This window comes from Heteronotia binoei, chromosome 5 (genome assembly GCF_032191835.1).
Source record: "Heteronotia binoei isolate CCM8104 ecotype False Entrance Well chromosome 5, APGP_CSIRO_Hbin_v1, whole genome shotgun sequence".
NCBI lineage: Eukaryota > Metazoa > Chordata > Lepidosauria > Squamata > Gekkonidae > Heteronotia > Heteronotia binoei.
The window spans coordinates 75,754,460-75,770,685 of record NC_083227.1 but is presented as its reverse complement, the minus strand read 5'-3'; the positions used below and the strand labels follow the sequence as shown (position 1 = coordinate 75,770,685).

The 16,226-nt window shown below is 42.1% G+C and overlaps 1 protein-coding gene across 1 annotated transcript in view; it reads left to right on the top strand.

Annotated features, from left to right (window-relative positions):
- The window catches only part of FGD5 (FYVE, RhoGEF and PH domain containing 5), a 272,449-nt gene that overhangs the window by 196,464 nt on the left and 59,759 nt on the right, over positions 1-16,226 (top strand). Inside the window, exons 6-7 of the mRNA XM_060239650.1 lie at positions 6,410-6,561; positions 8,044-8,200. Coding sequence (XP_060095633.1) covers positions 6,410-6,561; positions 8,044-8,200 — 309 coding nt within the window. The remainder of the gene's footprint in view (positions 1-6,409; positions 6,562-8,043; positions 8,201-16,226) is intronic.

The following is a 16,226-nucleotide window of genomic DNA, read 5'->3' as shown; positions in this document are numbered from 1 at the left end:
TGGGGGAGCAACCACTTCACCACAGCATTGATATCTAAACCTGTCCCAGTATAAATACAGAGCGCCGAATAATATTTAACAGCACTAATGTATATAGTCCTAAATATGAACCAATAATACTGATGCCATCTTGGATTTTAGGATTGTAAGTGTAATTTGTGCATATATGAAATTATTTTTAATGATTTTATTGTTTCTAATTTAACATTATGTATTTTAACTGTTGTTAAACACCCTGAGCTCGATAGGAGAGGGCAGGATATAAATTAAATAAATAAACAAACTGGGCTATCTGGGTCAAGGCGATATGTACATACGGGGTGAAATAATTGTATCCATGAAATAGTAACAGAGAGGGCATAAAAAGAGCGCATGTCATGGGAATGAGGTAAATCCAAATATCTTCTAGTCATCCGGAATTACTGTTACCTTCAGACTGCTAATGTCTCTTACCAGGAATATTCCTGGTGTTAACTAGAGTGCCCTGTGATATTCCAAGTAGCTTTGTCTTTTGGATGTGTTAATGGAGTGTCTCCTTCCAATACAAACAGCTAAGGAAGGTCAGATTGGGACAGATAATCTTTTTTAATGAAAGCAGGAAGCTTTGCAACATGCACATCTGCTGCAGCTGCCATCAGCAAGGCACCCCTGGGAGCTTTCAATTCCCCTCCTGAGCAGGGCATTTCTTTTGGGCTGGCTTTTCTATTAATGGCTCCCTCTCTTCCCCTCTTGGCCACTCACTCCTTTTCTTGCTCAATAAAATCCCCAGACATTTCCAGGGTTTATTGGGATGCTAAGGAAGGATTGGGAAAGCACTGTTGTTGTAAGTGATTCCATATGGTTCTCCAACGCAAGCAGAAACCCTGACTGTACTTCCAGTTTCTCCCCCAGTGTGCACTTATTTTCATACACAAATGTAAGATCTAGTTATTTTCCCCATAAAGATTAGATTGGCAGAAAACGAGAAAGTTGCCTGCAATAGCCAGAACAAGGAACACCCAGCTGCCTGGCTCAGACTCCTCTCCAAGCATATCCGCTTCAGGGGAATAAAGAAGAGAATTTATGCCATGAATAGTTCTTCAGGACTCTTGCCAGACAGAACAGAAATGCTAAGCTAACTTCTACTCTGTATAAATCCTCCAGTGCTATAATATCAGCAAAGACTTATTGGACAATGTGGTACACTAGAGGACTAGCACAGAACAGCATGAACTTCAAGTAATGGTGGTGACTTTGGCACTGTTCATCTCGTGACAAAATAGCAGCAAAACATCCAATGATGCCATCATAGCTTTCCTTTAATTTGATAACTTGTTCCATTAATTATATTGCCAAATGTTTTTTCCTGGGGATTGAAAGTAAAAGGCTGGGTGGGGGGAGTTGGGGAAATATTACTGTAGTTTTTGCTACAATTACTATCTGCTACAACATTTTCTCTTCAGTGCGACTCAAAGCAGTTTTTATAACACTGTTCTCTAAGCTTCGATTTTATCCTAACAATAACCCTGTGAAACAGGATAGGCTAAGAGAGTGTGAACAGGATAGGCTAAGACTGACTGGCCCAAAGTCACCTAGAGAAATTCTATGGCAGCATAGATTTGTCAGTTACTAATTTAATACTCAAAGCCCTACATCAGGCTGGCACCACTGAGAACATACTAGGTGCAGATTGTCATGTGTACCTGGTTAATGTTAGGGGTTGATGTTAAATTGATGACAGCTGCAACCTTGCAAATGAACAAGACAGAAAGTTGCCTGTTAGAGGGGAACTGCTTGAGAGGAACTTGCATGTTAGAGAGAAACTGGCATCTTCAGCTTTCCATTTAATCAGTGGCTTCATACGAGAAAGCCACTGTCTGAAGAAAAGAACATCCTTTTGGGTTCCAGTATGTTGGATGCAGGCAACCTGGACCTGATTCATTACAAAATATAACATGTATTTTGGCCATAAGAAACCTGCATTGTGAAAGGATACAGTGTGTTCTTAGAATACACATATACATTTGTGGAGATGAGCAATAAAATCTTAAAGTTACATCCCAGGAAAGGGAAAGTCAGGCATATGGTGACTGATTCATGCCATTAGGCCAAAGTTGTCAAATGATCCAGGATGGATTGGTTTTAATGTCCTTGCTTAGTGCTTTAGCCTCTGTTTTACAAATCTTTAAACTGACTAGTTAAGAGCAGGCTTGGAGAGAAAACTTTAAGCCTGCCCCCCTAAGATTCTGACTGAGTTGGAATGGAAAGTCTCCAAGAGCTTCCACCTAATCTTAAATAGGTATACACATGGCCCAGCCTGACATGGCCTGGCCTAGCAAAGTCTCATTCATGCCAGATCCGGCCCTCATAACAAATGAGTTCGACACTTCTGAGCTAGTGGAAGCAGAACAGAAAACACTGGCAGCAATGTGCATTTGAACAGAGTTGGGAGAAAGTTTAAAGTTTAACTGGACTGAAAGGAGCCTGGGAAACTGCAGGGAGATCTTCAGCTGTTGTTTGGGAATTTATTCCAAGTTAATGGTTGTGTCTAGTTTAGGAAGCAGGTGACTTCCAGTTTGCTTTGCTTTTATAATTGTAAGTGAACATGCATTACAAAGATCCTATAGCTTGGATCCTAAACCCTGCTTGCACTTGTGCAGAGTGCCTTTCCATTGTGGAGGCAGTTCTCCACTATGAAGAGTATTTGTCTGGTGATAGGCACTTTTACTAAGACAAGACCCGTGTCTGTCAACAGGTAAAAAAAACAGCAAACATCAAAGGAATGTGTGCCGCAGCAGCTCCATTCTGTGCAAGCAGAAACAAGGCTTAGGATTCAAACCCATAAGTCCCTGTTTACTCTAAATCATCTGGTATTGATTCTGGAGGCTTTAACTGTTGTGCAAGTACATAAATATATACAGCATCACTAGGAGGAGGACCTTGAATCAGTGGTAGCATATATACTGGGCATGCAGAAGTTTCCAAGTTCAATCCTAGTATCTCCACGTAAAGGCTAGTAAGAATTAGGAAGTTGGAATCTGGACTTACCCTGATTCCATTTGTGATGCCGCAGGAAGGCGTAAGAGGGAAGGCAGCCTTTTGCTGGGTGGAGGGGGCGGGGCCAGGCCAAGTGCAGAAAGCAGGAGCCCTGCCCAACCTGATGCTGGCTCTATGCGCTGTCTCTGGGATGTGTCAGAGAGGGCAGCTACTTAGGATGCAGCACTGCCTCTTCCTGCCCTCTTTGGCCAATTTTATTCCACTTTTTCTGAAAATGGTGTGCTTGTGTGTTATTTCAGTTGAAACTAAATTAAACTAGAATGTGTTAGTAGGGAGGAATTTTGCCTGGGGTGCCTGCCATGGCCCCTCTCCTTGACACTGGAGTCACAAAGACCTTTTCCTGCCTCAGACTACTTTAAGTTAGCATATAGACAATACTGAACTAGATGGACCAGTAATCTGATTCTATAGCCCTGTTCACATGACATATTGTGCAGAGATGAAGAAAGAGATTAAGTGTAACTCAATTAACAATCAAGCTCACTTGTCTTGGCCCTGTATATAAAAACTGTATGTGTGTAGGGCCTATAATGGGGAATATTTGAAAAGTAGTACTCTCAATCATGGGAACTGAATCTATGCATATACCATTTATACAAGTGAAGGTGTTGTGCTCATTAGCTGAACATGTGTAGATAGGAATAGAAGACAGTGAGCTTGTTCATATTTCCATTCTCTTCTGTAAATATTGGTCCTGTGTGTGCATATGTTGCATGTACAGGACTAACATAAGGCAGCTTCATGCATTCAGTACTCTGAGAAGTCTGCCATTTCACAGGAGAGAAAAATAGAATTCTCCTTGTTTTTCGTAAGGCTGTGCAAAACCCATTAAAAAAAAACCCCATGAAGTTATTTTAAGATAGATTTAAGAACATAAGAGAAGCCATGTTGGATCAGGCCAATGGCGCATCCAGTCCAACACTCTGTGTTACACAGTGGCCAAAAAAATACGGAGCAGAGGTCCATCAGTGGCTATTAGCCACCGTGTGTGTGTGTGTACATATATATATATATATATATACACACACAAAAACACACTGTGGCTAATACCCACTGATGGACCTCTGCTCCATATTTTTATCCAATCCCCTCTTGAAGCTGGCTATGCTTGTAGCCACCACCACCTCCTGTGGCAGTGAATTCTACATGTTAATCACCGTTTGGGTGAAGAAATACTTCCTTTTATCCGTTTTAATCTGACTGCTCAGCAATTTCATCGAATGCCCACGAGTTCTTGTATTTTGAGAAAGGGAGAAAAGGACTTCTTTCTCTACTTTCTCCATCCCATGCATTATCTTGTAAACCTCTATCATGTCACCCCGCAGTCGACGTTTCTCCAAGCTAAAGAGCCCCAAGTGTTTCAACCTTTCTTCATAGGGAAAATGTTCCAACCCTTTAATCATTCTAGTTGCCCTTTTCTGGACTTTCTCCAATGCTATAATATCCTTTTTGAGGTGCGGCGACCAGAACTGCACACAGTATTCCAAATGAGACCGCACCATCGATTTATACAGGGGCGTTATGATACTGGCTGATTTGTTTTCAATTCCCTTCCTAATAATTCCCAGCATGGCGTTGGCCTTTTTTATTGCAATCGCACACTGTCTTGAAATTTTCAGTGAGTTATCTACCACGACCCCAAGATCTCTGTCTTGGTCAGTCTCTGCCAGTTCACACCCCATCAACTTGTATTTGTAGCTGGGATTCTTGGCCCCAATGTGCATTACTTTGCACTTGGCCACATTGAACCTCATCTGCCACGTTGACGCCCACTCACCCAGCCTCAACAAATCCCTTTGGAGTGCCTCACAATCCTCTCTGGTTCTCACCACCCTGAACAATTTAGTGTCATCTGCAAACTTGGCCACTTCACTGCTCACTCCCAACTCCAAATCATTTATGAACAAGTTAAAGAGCATGGGACCCAGTACCGAGCCCTGCGGCACCCCACTGCTTACTGTCCTCAACTGCGAAGACTGCCCATTTATACTCACTCTCTGCTTCCTATTAATCAGCAAGTTTTTTATCCACAAGAGGACCTGTCCTTTTACTCCATGACCTCGAGCTTTCTAAGGAGCCTTTGATGAGGAACTTTATCAAAAGCTTTCTGGAAGTCAAGGTAAACAACATCCATTGGGTCTCCTTTGTCCACATGTTTGTTCACCCCCTCAAAGAAATGTAACAGGTTAGTGAGGCAAGATCTTCCCTTACAGAACCCATGCTGAGTCTTCCTCAATAACCCATGTTCATCAATGTGCCTACTCATTCTGTCCTTGATAATGGTTTCTACCAACTTTCCTGGTATTGAAGTCAGACTGACTGGCTTGTAATTTCCCGGATCTTCTCTGGAACCCTTTTTAAAGATGGGGGTGACATTCGCTACCTTCCAGTCCTCAGGAACGGAGGCAGATTTTAATTAAAGATTACAAATTTTTGTCAGAAGATCCACAAGTTCAACTTTGAGTTCTTTCAGAACTCTTGGATGTATGCTATTCGGACCTGGTGACTTATTAGTTTTTAATTCGTCTATCAGTTATCACCTCAATCTGACTCAGGCCTTTCAACACCCCTTCCAAAATTAGTGGTTCTGGAGCAGGCAAAGACTTCTCATCTTCCACAGTGAATACCTGCCTTATCACAGTCTTGCATTTGATTTGCCACAGCCTGTGTTCCCTTTTATTAATCTCACTTGGACTGGTTTTCCACCGCTTAAGGGAGTCTTTCTTACCTTTTACAGCTTCCATTACTTTGTTTCTTAACCATGCAGGCCTTTTCTTATATCTGTTTGTGCCTTTCCTAACTTGTGGTATATATTTTATCTGAGCTTCTAGGATTGTAGTTTTAAATAGCCTCCAAGCTTCCCCAAGGGTTTTGACTGTATTTACCTTTCCTTTCAGTTTCCTCTTCACATGCCTCCTCATCTCAGAGAATTTACCCCTTTTAAAGTTAAACGTGGTTGTGCTGGTCTTTTGGGGCAAGTCTCTTTTTATACAAATGGTGAAATCAATAACGTTATGGTCACTGCTCCCAAGCGGTGCGATCACTTTTACATCTCTCACCAAGTCTTGGGCATTACTTAGGACCAAATCCAGGATCGCCCCCCCCCCCCCCGGTAGGTTCAGAGACCATCTGCTCCATAGCACAGTCATTGAGAGCATCTAGAAACTCAATCTCTTTCTCTCAACCAGAACAGCAGCAAAAAGCAGCAGAAAATTATTCTTAGTAGCAAATGGTTATAAAATTAATCAAAATTAATCAAGATATGGAAAATGAATTTAGCAATGAAGCTCAGATTTTGAAAACAATAGAAGGGAAAATGGCCACAGGATTCGGCAAAAGCCTACAAATAATATTATGGATTGCATGTTCACAGGATTTCTATGAAGTGGTTTTAAGAGTGCTGGGTCATAAGGATGACGGTGACCTTGAAGAAGAAATGCTCACGGAGGGGTTGAGTGAACTCCCAGAGATCTACAAGCTGCATCAAGAAATGCTTGGGGAGATGGAAGAAAAAGTCATCAACTGGTAAGAGCAGAGTTGCCAATCCAGGGAAGCCTGGATTCGTGAGAGAGACTTCAGTAGGGTATAATACCATACAGTCCACACTCCAAAGCAGCCATTTTCCCCAGAGAAATAGATATTTGTGGTCTGGAGATCAGCTGGAATTTGGAGAGGTTGGCAATCATAAGTAAAAGACAGATTGAGGTCTGTTTACCCCCTAAGGCCAGCATCCACAAAAGTAACAGAGAAGTGGGTAAATCAAAAGGAGGCAAATTTGAGGCACTTATCCCAAGGGGCAGACAGACCTTTAGGCTAATACATGAAGCTGTGCATTATATCTTTGACAGAAACACGATAGGTGGATGTGTTACCATTCCACTTAAGCTTCATGCTAGTAGATTCTAGATCTGTTTCCTCTACTATTAAATTAGGAGTTCCTCTTGTGAAAAAGTTAATATTTATACTTCTAAAAAGAGGGTATAGTAGTTGAACTAAGCTTGGGAAGACCTGAGTTCACCTCCCTGGTTGCAATGAAATTCCCTGGGTGACAATTTTCTTTACTTCAAAGGGGGATGGTTAGTATAAAATAGAGGATGGGAGAACCATTTATGCCACCCCAAGCTCCTTGGAGTAAGATAAAAATATACTAAATAAAAAGTTGTAATGTACTGATAATTTAAGCAGGTTCTCTGAATTCCCAGCTTCCATTTAAAAAAAAAAGTAACTCTCTGTCCCTCTCGCTCATGGAGCTTTGCCTTTTTCCTTATATCTCTGCAAGGGAAATAACTAGAGACTACCCTTTTTAATGAAAGTGGGGAATTCAGATAACCTGCTTAAAATACTAGTACAACAGTACAGCATTATGTCAATATTTTAGGACCATTTTTAAACACTGGTTGTCTAACACCACCAATACTGGCACCAATGATGAAAGCACCCTCCCTTGAAAATCCTAATTATTTTAGCTACATGTGAAAAAAAAATAAAATGACTCCACAACTGTAAAAATGCACAGAGGAGCAGATATGTGGAAGTACCCTCTAACTACTTTCAAACAAAATCCATGTAAATGCAGAGAGATGCTGACCTGGTGAGCCACATGTTGTGCAGGCCTATAACAGAGCCGTGATCCAGTTCTTCTGGTGTACTATTGCTTATTTTTATCTGTGAAAATCAGATTTCTGGATAAGTGACTCTATTGTCAATATGAGATCATTTTTTATTTGTTTGTCTGTTCAGATTTTTATTCTGTGCTTCTCTGCAAGACAGCTCAGGGCAGATCACAACAGAAATAGGGTCAATGACCCATTACAATATACACTTAATAATAGATAAAATTGTTTAAACAGTTTATTAAAACATTAAATAAAGAACTCTGTAGGCCACATAGGTGGAATCATGGGAAACTACAGCATAAAGGCTGATGAACAGAAATATCTGCAAGGAGCACAGTAGGGCAGTGTGACTTTTCTTGTTCCTCTTTTGTTTGTTTTGTTACCTTTTTAGGGAACAACACCAGAAAGTGGCTGATGTTTTCCTAACTAGGGAGTCCAGGTTTAGCCACCACACAGCTTTCATTATGCAGTTTGATAGGAATTTGGCTTTGCTGGATGAAGCCCGTCTTAAAGCTTCCCAGCTGGATGCTGTCATTCGGGAGTTTGAGGTAAGGCTCCTCTTTGTTCTTTCCTCACACTAATCTATGGTTGTGGTGCTGTGCTGTCTTTGAGGTAGCACTGTCCTCCATGCTGTCAGAGCTCAGACAGGATATGGAGAGAGATATTAATGGTGACTGAACTCAGGGATGGCTTTTAGATGGATAGTAAGTCTAGAGGAATACAAACACACAGTAGGTCTGTGTGCATTCATGCAAGTGAACATTAATTCCAGTGCAATTTGTCCTTTTATGCATGCAACATTAGATGCTATAATCATGATTATTACTAATAAATGTCTGATCTTCTGTTCCCACATATAGTTGGTGGCATTAGGGAAGGAAACAACAAGAATTATAAGTCAGAAACTTTTTTTTTTTGCTCCATTATCTAATAACGTAGATGCCTATATAATTGTCTATCCTTCACGTTGCTCTATCTTGGCTTTTGTTCTGTAGTCTTCCTTTGGTGAAATTTCTTCATTGTTCCTGTCTCATACTCCATCTCCAACTTCCTGCTGCAATTTCTGTTTTTTCATTCTTCTGCCTCCTGTTTCCCCTCCTTCCAAAGTATTGTTAGTGATAGTGGTAATGCTGTAACATTTACAATGTGCAAAACACGTTACAGTCAGTGAGGATCAGAGACTGAGGGCTAGTTTTTAATTTCCTATCTGAGCTGGGATTTGAGCCCAAGACAGAAGGCCAAGCGCTCTAGTCACAGGGCTTCATTAGGGACACATTCCCAAGGCCAGTTGTTTTCAGTAACAAATATACATGTTAGTTAATGCGTCCTTCTCTTTAACTTATGCACTGTTCACACTGAGAATTGCACTGCATATTTTGAGAAGTCACAGAAAGTGTAAGTCACTAGCAGTTTTATATGCAAGGAAGAAGTTTGCATACCTCTCTTATGAAGATGTCTCTGAACTTCATATGTGCCAGGAAATGATCCATCTAGATGCATTTAGTGCCCCAATGTCCCTGAGGTGTTGGTTATCCCAATACTGCACATTTCCTGATGAAGGAGACACAGTCTGTACCTCACCCCTCCTGTCTGCTTCTTCCTGCACTAAACTGCAACTCCTGATGGGGCAGATGCACACTGACTTGTCAGCCTTAATATATATCAGTTTTTCCATTTGCAAAGGGTAGGGGTGGAGAGGTAGTAATATTTACTTATCTGACAGAAAAGGTTATGAGGATAAATTGGCTGCTGTATTTTTAATGTTGCTTGGGCTGTCAGCTCTTTGAGATATGGATTATGTCTTCTTCGGCAGCATATCTAAAATATTAATAATGATAATTCATTAAAACAGCCATTCGTCAACATTTGCCCATAGATATTTCACTGTCTGATCCCTGGAGAAAAAGTAGCCTACAGTGTTACAAAGCCCTTGCTGGAAACTACAGATTTTCTAAATTTCAATAATTGCTTTTTGAATTCTCCCCAGCTAAGGTACCTGGGGAACTGTATGTCCTTGTTTCCCAGAGGTGCTATATGCTGGGTCCAAACTCTCCTTAGATCCAAGGCAACGAGATTGTTTTAAAAAAAGAAGGAAAGAGTGTTGTTAGGATTATCACCAGCAGTCATATGCTCACCAAAAGTGTGTGTGAGAGAGAGAGAGGGGGGGAGCGAGCATATCTATGTCACAAACTTAAAATAGTTTAATAACCACAGGAAAATGTTGTAGCTTTTTGAAGTGAGCTAGTGATGTATTCTCTGAGGGAAAAGATAGATGCGGGATCTAAAGTGTGGTGGGAATGGCTTGCGACCCATTTGCTACATTCCAAATCATTTGTTGTCAGGGAAGAAAATGTATATTCAAGCCACATCCATTGCATATAATGTATACCTTTCTTCACCTAGTAGAGGCTTTTCATCAAACTACAATTGGCTTCTTTAGGGGAGCCAAACTGGTACAAAATTTGTTTAAAGTTTTTCAGATGCTTCCTATCCAATTCTGATAACATGTATACTCTTCTCTCAGTTCACCAATCCAGAGGTTAGGGCCTGGCCCTGCCTCCAGAAAGGTTCCCTTTGAGTTTATGGTCAGCAGGACGTTTTCATCTCCCTTGGGAGTAATTGAGAACCTTGTTTTAATCCAGCTCAAGTTGTCTGGTCTATAAATCAGTAGAGCTCTTCTCAAGTTGCCTTTGGTGTGTTTCAGATCAATGGTTCTCCCTCTGCCCTTTTCCGCCTCCTTTGCAATGCCCCAGGAAGCAGGGTCAGAATGTATTTCACAGGAACATCATGGCCCCTAATATTAAGTAAGGGATGAAAGTTGCAGTGTTAATGCTTTTTATCAGCCTTGTGTGTTGCCCCTCAGTTCGACTACAATTGGAGTTAATGGGATTTTTATTTGAGCCATAAATCTATGGTCAGAAGCTTCCTGAGAATCCTTCTCTCCACTCGCAACTGTATCCAAACAGAAATAAATATAAATATTAGCTGCATTTAAAGGTAAGGAGGTGATTCTCTCCTATTTTGAAACTGGCTCTAAGTGTTAACACTTTTTAAAAACAGGAGTGCAAACTAGGGTTGCTACTGCCATTCCAGACTACTCCTCCTGTACGTTTATGGAAGTTGTAGGATGAAGAAACACACCAGATGTAGCTTTCCCCTTCACTACAATATGTCAAGAAAAGCTGCACCAGTTGGAGATCTGACAGCTAGGGTTGCCACCTCTGGGGTGGGAAATTATTGGAGATTTTGGGAGTGGTGCCTGAAGAGGGCTGAAGAGGGCTGGGAAGGGACATCAGTGGAGTATAATGCCATAGAATCCACCTTCCAAAGGAGCCATTTTCTACAGTGGTAATGATCTCTAGGCCCCATGTGGAATCTGGCAATCCTACCGGCCTCATTAAGGCAAAGAGAACACAACCTTCGTGCTAACATGCTAAGTGTTTGGTTGGTTGGTTTGTTTTTGAGAAAAGTTGAAAATCAGATGGAATGTAAGCAATGTTCCCTCTAAGGTGAGTTAGTGTGAGCTAGTCACAGTTTTTTAGCCTCGGGCTCACACATTTTTGTCTTAGATCAGGAAAAATGGCCCTAGAGCAAACTAAACTGTTTTTAATTCATTGGTTTTATTGATTTTATGTATATTTTTGTTGTACCATCGCCTAGAGCCTGGCATTGGCTGGGATGAAGTGAGTCACAAATTTAATAAATAATAATAATAATTTATACAGTAGCTCACAACTTTAATGCCAGAGGCTCGCAAAACAGAATTTTTGTTCACAAGACTCCACAGCTTAGAGGGAGTATTGAATGTAAGTAGCCCATGAGACAGTAGGCTGTGCCATCACCATCTCATCACCTGGGTTGCTGCAGGTTATTAAGAACCTTCCATATGTCAGATGACCATTGTAAGCCTTTGGCTGTGCATTCTAGATACTTGGATGTAGGGGAAGATCAGGTTGGCAGGTCCAGGCTGGGACCATCAGCAGTCCAAACCAGTTCTGTAGGGCATTTCTTGAATAAAGTGTGAATGAGGTTAGTTAGGATCTAGTGCTGCAGGCCAGAGGCTTGAGAAGGCTTGCTAGTCCCCAGATCCTGGAGGCAGATCCCCAGGTTTTTCAGGCTCCTCCCCACCAACAGCCACCATGTGCCTTTCCATCTTGGAAGGCTTAGAAGAAGCTTGGAAACTCCTTGTGCTTTGGAAGGTGTATATGTCTTTAAATCTCAGCTAGAGGAAGCTATATGGGGGCAGAGCTAGCAGGCAGAGCAACTGGGTCTTCCTGGTAAGTCTGTGAAGCTGTGAGAAAAGGAGTCCAATCCCTCCATTTGTTTTGCATTAATTTCAAAAGTCGTTTGCATAGTAAAATGGATAGTAAAGAGTAGAACCTTTCATTCCCAGTGTTAGTCTGAAGAACTTGGCTGAATTGCAGCAGATGGTTACATTCAACAACTCCCATTAGTAAATTGCCCCAGTGAGATCAAAAAATGTGTGGGCTAACTGTGTTTATGTTGGCTGCTCTCTGTGCGTGCTCACTTTCATTTAGTGGAATTACAGCTGCTGAGGGGTGAGGAAATGAAGACTGTATTCAGGGGAACTGTTCTGCTGTATTTTTATTTATTTGTTTTAGGGCAGGGGTGGCCAACGGTAGCTCTCTGGATGTTTTTTGCCTACAACTCCCATCAGCCCCAGCCAGCATGGCCAATGGCTGGGGCTGATGGGAATTGTAGGCAAAAACATCTGGAGAGCTACCATTGGCCACCTGTTTTAAGGAATGGGAAAGTCCCTTAACTCCACCCCCAAAGTCCCCAGATATTTTCTGGGTTGAAGCTGGCAACCCTAGGCTTGAGCTAGATCTGGAGATAGAGGACATAAATTGTAGCCTGTCCCATTTCCTTTCTGCATGCAAAGGGAACTCTGAGGTGTGAACACACTGTAAATTGGGATTCACACTTTAGAGTACACAAGTTGAATCTGCAGTCCTCAGCGCAGGTGCTGGGGCATCTGGCACCCAAGACAACTCCAAATACCTCTGAGGCAACCAAACAAGCCACACCTTGCACCCTGCTCAGCTTACATGGTGCATTTGCTCACCTTGGAGTTGTTTGGAGCTTCTGAGGCAAGCTTCCGAGGTGAACGAACAAGCTGCACTCTGCCCCTGCCTAGGTCTGGGCAGGGCAGTGTGGAGCAGGGATGGCATGAGTAGGGATGGGGCCAGGTGCCGCCCTATGTGGCCAGCTACCTGGCCTACTCCTATACACCAGCCCTGGCGGTCCTCACCCTGTGACCTATATAAATGTCATATGTGATGTGCAGGTTTTCAACAGTGTTCTCCCCCCTTCCCACAAACCCTTTTCCTGATGTGAGATGATTTGGGGGGGAGGCTGTTGAGAATGCCATAGGTGTACACATGGTTTCTCCAATGGGCCGAATACCACACCCCAGGACCACTGAAAATCAGGAAAACAGCATGGGGGGAAGGCTGAAGCCCCTTCTCCATGTGTGTCAGAGTCACAATCTGAAACAGGGACCTCACACATGGGAACTAGGAATGCCCAACTCATATATGACTGTTACATAGAATACAGGGTGGTGATCCCTAAACTAACCCAGGAACTCTATAATATGTGAATTAGGACTAAGGGCATGAGATTCCATCCCCAAAATCTATGATGGTGGAACTTGAAGGAGGTCAGTTGCTACTTTTGTTATGATGAGAATTCAGGTTAGGATTTGTCAGGGATTTTTTTGTAGAAAAAGCCCAACAGGAATTCATTTGCATATTAGGCCACACCCCCTGATGCCAAGCCAGCCAGAACTGTGTTTCTATGTGTTCCTACTAAAAAAAAGCCCTGGGGTTTGTGTGTTAGTTTGGTTTGAGCAAGTGAGGATGAAATGGATTTGTAACGCAGATGTAAAACCTGTGCTGACAAGAATATCCATTCAATTTCTCTTCCACTTTCTGGATGAATTAGGAAAATTCAGATGTAACATAAATAGCATGACAGAGACTGAAAGTTGTCTTTTTAAAAAGAGGTGTAAGGTGCTAAACCTCTGCCTGTCTGTGTTCTCCCCCACCATAATCAGTAACAATTAAAGGTATTGTTTGACATCAGTATTAGTGATAACTGACTCAGCTTCCCTCACCCCCTGACCCAGGTCTATGACAGAATGTTTTTGAACTGTATGAATTGTTTATTTGCAAAGTCTGTGTGTATTTTTCCATGTTGCTGGTTATATTCAGAGCTACTGTGTTATGTATGTCTGTGGGAGGATTAAACACTTATCCTTTGCTAATGAGTCTCTAACTCCTGCCAAAAATTATATATTCAAAAGAGAAAAGAAGCAGCCTGATTCCTGCTCTGTAGCTATCTCTGTGATTATTTTGCCTGCATTTTCTCAGGAGAGTGGTCCTTCAGCTACTTGGTACTATTTTTCAATAGGTCACAGTGTACTGGAACACTGTTGAGATCACTGGGTCAAGTCTCACTAGATGTGTCAAACAGTCATGACATCACACCTGTTTTCTATGTCTGGGCTATGATAAGCCACAAAGTATACACCAGTCCCTTGCAGTTTGCTTAGAAGTCATAAGCTGAAGTTGAAGGATACTTACTTTATGGACCTGTACAGGGTAAATGTTAAGTTTTCCTGGAAAAGTTCTTGGCTTTGACAAGAGCCATGGGTTGTTCACGTGCATAATCACACCTATGGCAAAAAAGTGCAAATGATCTTCTAGAGATGGTTAAAGGGACCTTCATGTTATGCATCATATATGTCCATAAGCATTTGGGAAAATGTGGTATAAGTCATGCTAACAATGTGAAGGCCTGGGGGGAAGGATGGAAATATGGGGGGCAGGGTGGCTTTTTTCTCCCCAGGCCATCCTCCCCCCAGTTTTTCAGATGGAAAAAATGGAAATTTGGGAGAGAACTGACAAAAACTCCTGCAAAATATTTCCTCTTTTAGAAGATGTGGAATGTTTTTAATGACAAGTTGGGCATGCAGAAGACATATTCAGTTCTTAAAATCCAATGTGCATTTCTACACTTAAGATTCTTAATCTTCATGAGGGAAGCATGCAGGACTTTCATTGCTTCTCAGCTGTTGCATGCCTTCTGTTGGCTCTTCCCTTGTGGTTGACCTTTTCTACTCTCCCTCAACCCCCTGTGAGACATATACCCACAGACTGGGTACTAACAAGTACCTTATTGCCCTGTCTTACTGGAGTGGAAAATCCCAGAAGGAACTAAGGCAGAAACTTCACCAAAGGCTCTGAGAAAAACTGAACATTTCATTGAGCACTGAGCTCTTTTTAGAGAGCCAGTTTGGTGTAGTGGTTAAGTGTGCGGACTCTTATCTGGGAGAACCGGGTTTGATTCCCCACTCCTCCACTTGCATCTGCTAGCATGGCCTTGGGTCAGCTATAGCTCTGGCAGAGGTTGTCCTTGAAAGGGCAGCTGCTGTGAGAGCCCTCTCCAGCCCCACCCACCTCACAGGGTGTTGTGGGGGAGGAAGGTAAAGGAGATTGTGAGCCGTTCTGAGACTCTTCGGAGTGGAGGGCGGGATATAAATCCAATATCTTCTTTGTCTTCTTTTTAATGAGACAGCAGGAATTAAAGGATATGTGCTAGGTAACATAGGACATATCAGCTTGCAGTTTTCGCTCAGGTACTAGGTATGTTTGCAGTTTTGTTTGTAGAAAATTAAGGCATAAATGATTCATTTTATGTTTTTAAAGCAATAAAATTAGTCTGAGTTTCATAGGAGACTAAGTATTGCATATATTTCGGGGGGGGGGGGGGGCGGTGTCAAAATCTCCAGAAATTTCATGTCTCTAAATTAAGTCCAAAGTAGAAGATGGTACCTATTTCAATCTACAAGTTGGAGGCCCATGAGGCAGGGAATACCTCATTGGCAAATATCTCCATGACATGTATCTCCCCTTCCAGAACCTTGCAGGTTACATCCAGCCAGCTTTTTCTCTCAGTCCTTCCTCCTTACTACAGACCCTATCCCACGTGGCTTTTTTTCATCCATGTCCTATGATCCCCAGTATATACTTTTTTTCTGTACCAGCAGAACAACTGGCTAGATCCAACCATGAGTAGGCCAATTTCCCTATCAAACATTTTCTTTTTTCTTCTCTCTTGCTCACTCTTCATTTGGCACTAAACTGCCCTCAGCATTCCATGTTTCCTAAAACATACCACCATCCTCATAAAACTGCTTGGAACATGGAGTTGTTGTTGCCCAAGCAAATATTTTTCTGCATACATGCAGAGTCCTGCAAGTGTACAGAACTTTGTACTTTGTGGGGGATTCTTTTTAGAGCCCCATTGTTAGACAATCATCTGTAAAGGTTGCTGTTAGGAGGAATTATGTTCTAGCCTGCCTGTCCTCCATGTCTTGACATAGTTTTGCCTGAATTAGAGAGCATGGAGCATCATAGCACTGGAGTAGCAATAGGAATGCAGAGTTCACTGTATAAACAAGTCTGGTCCACAGGCTTATGCACCAATGTTGGAGTATCACAAAGGATGACCTCCTTTGTTGTTGTAGCATCCCCATCAGGGAAAATT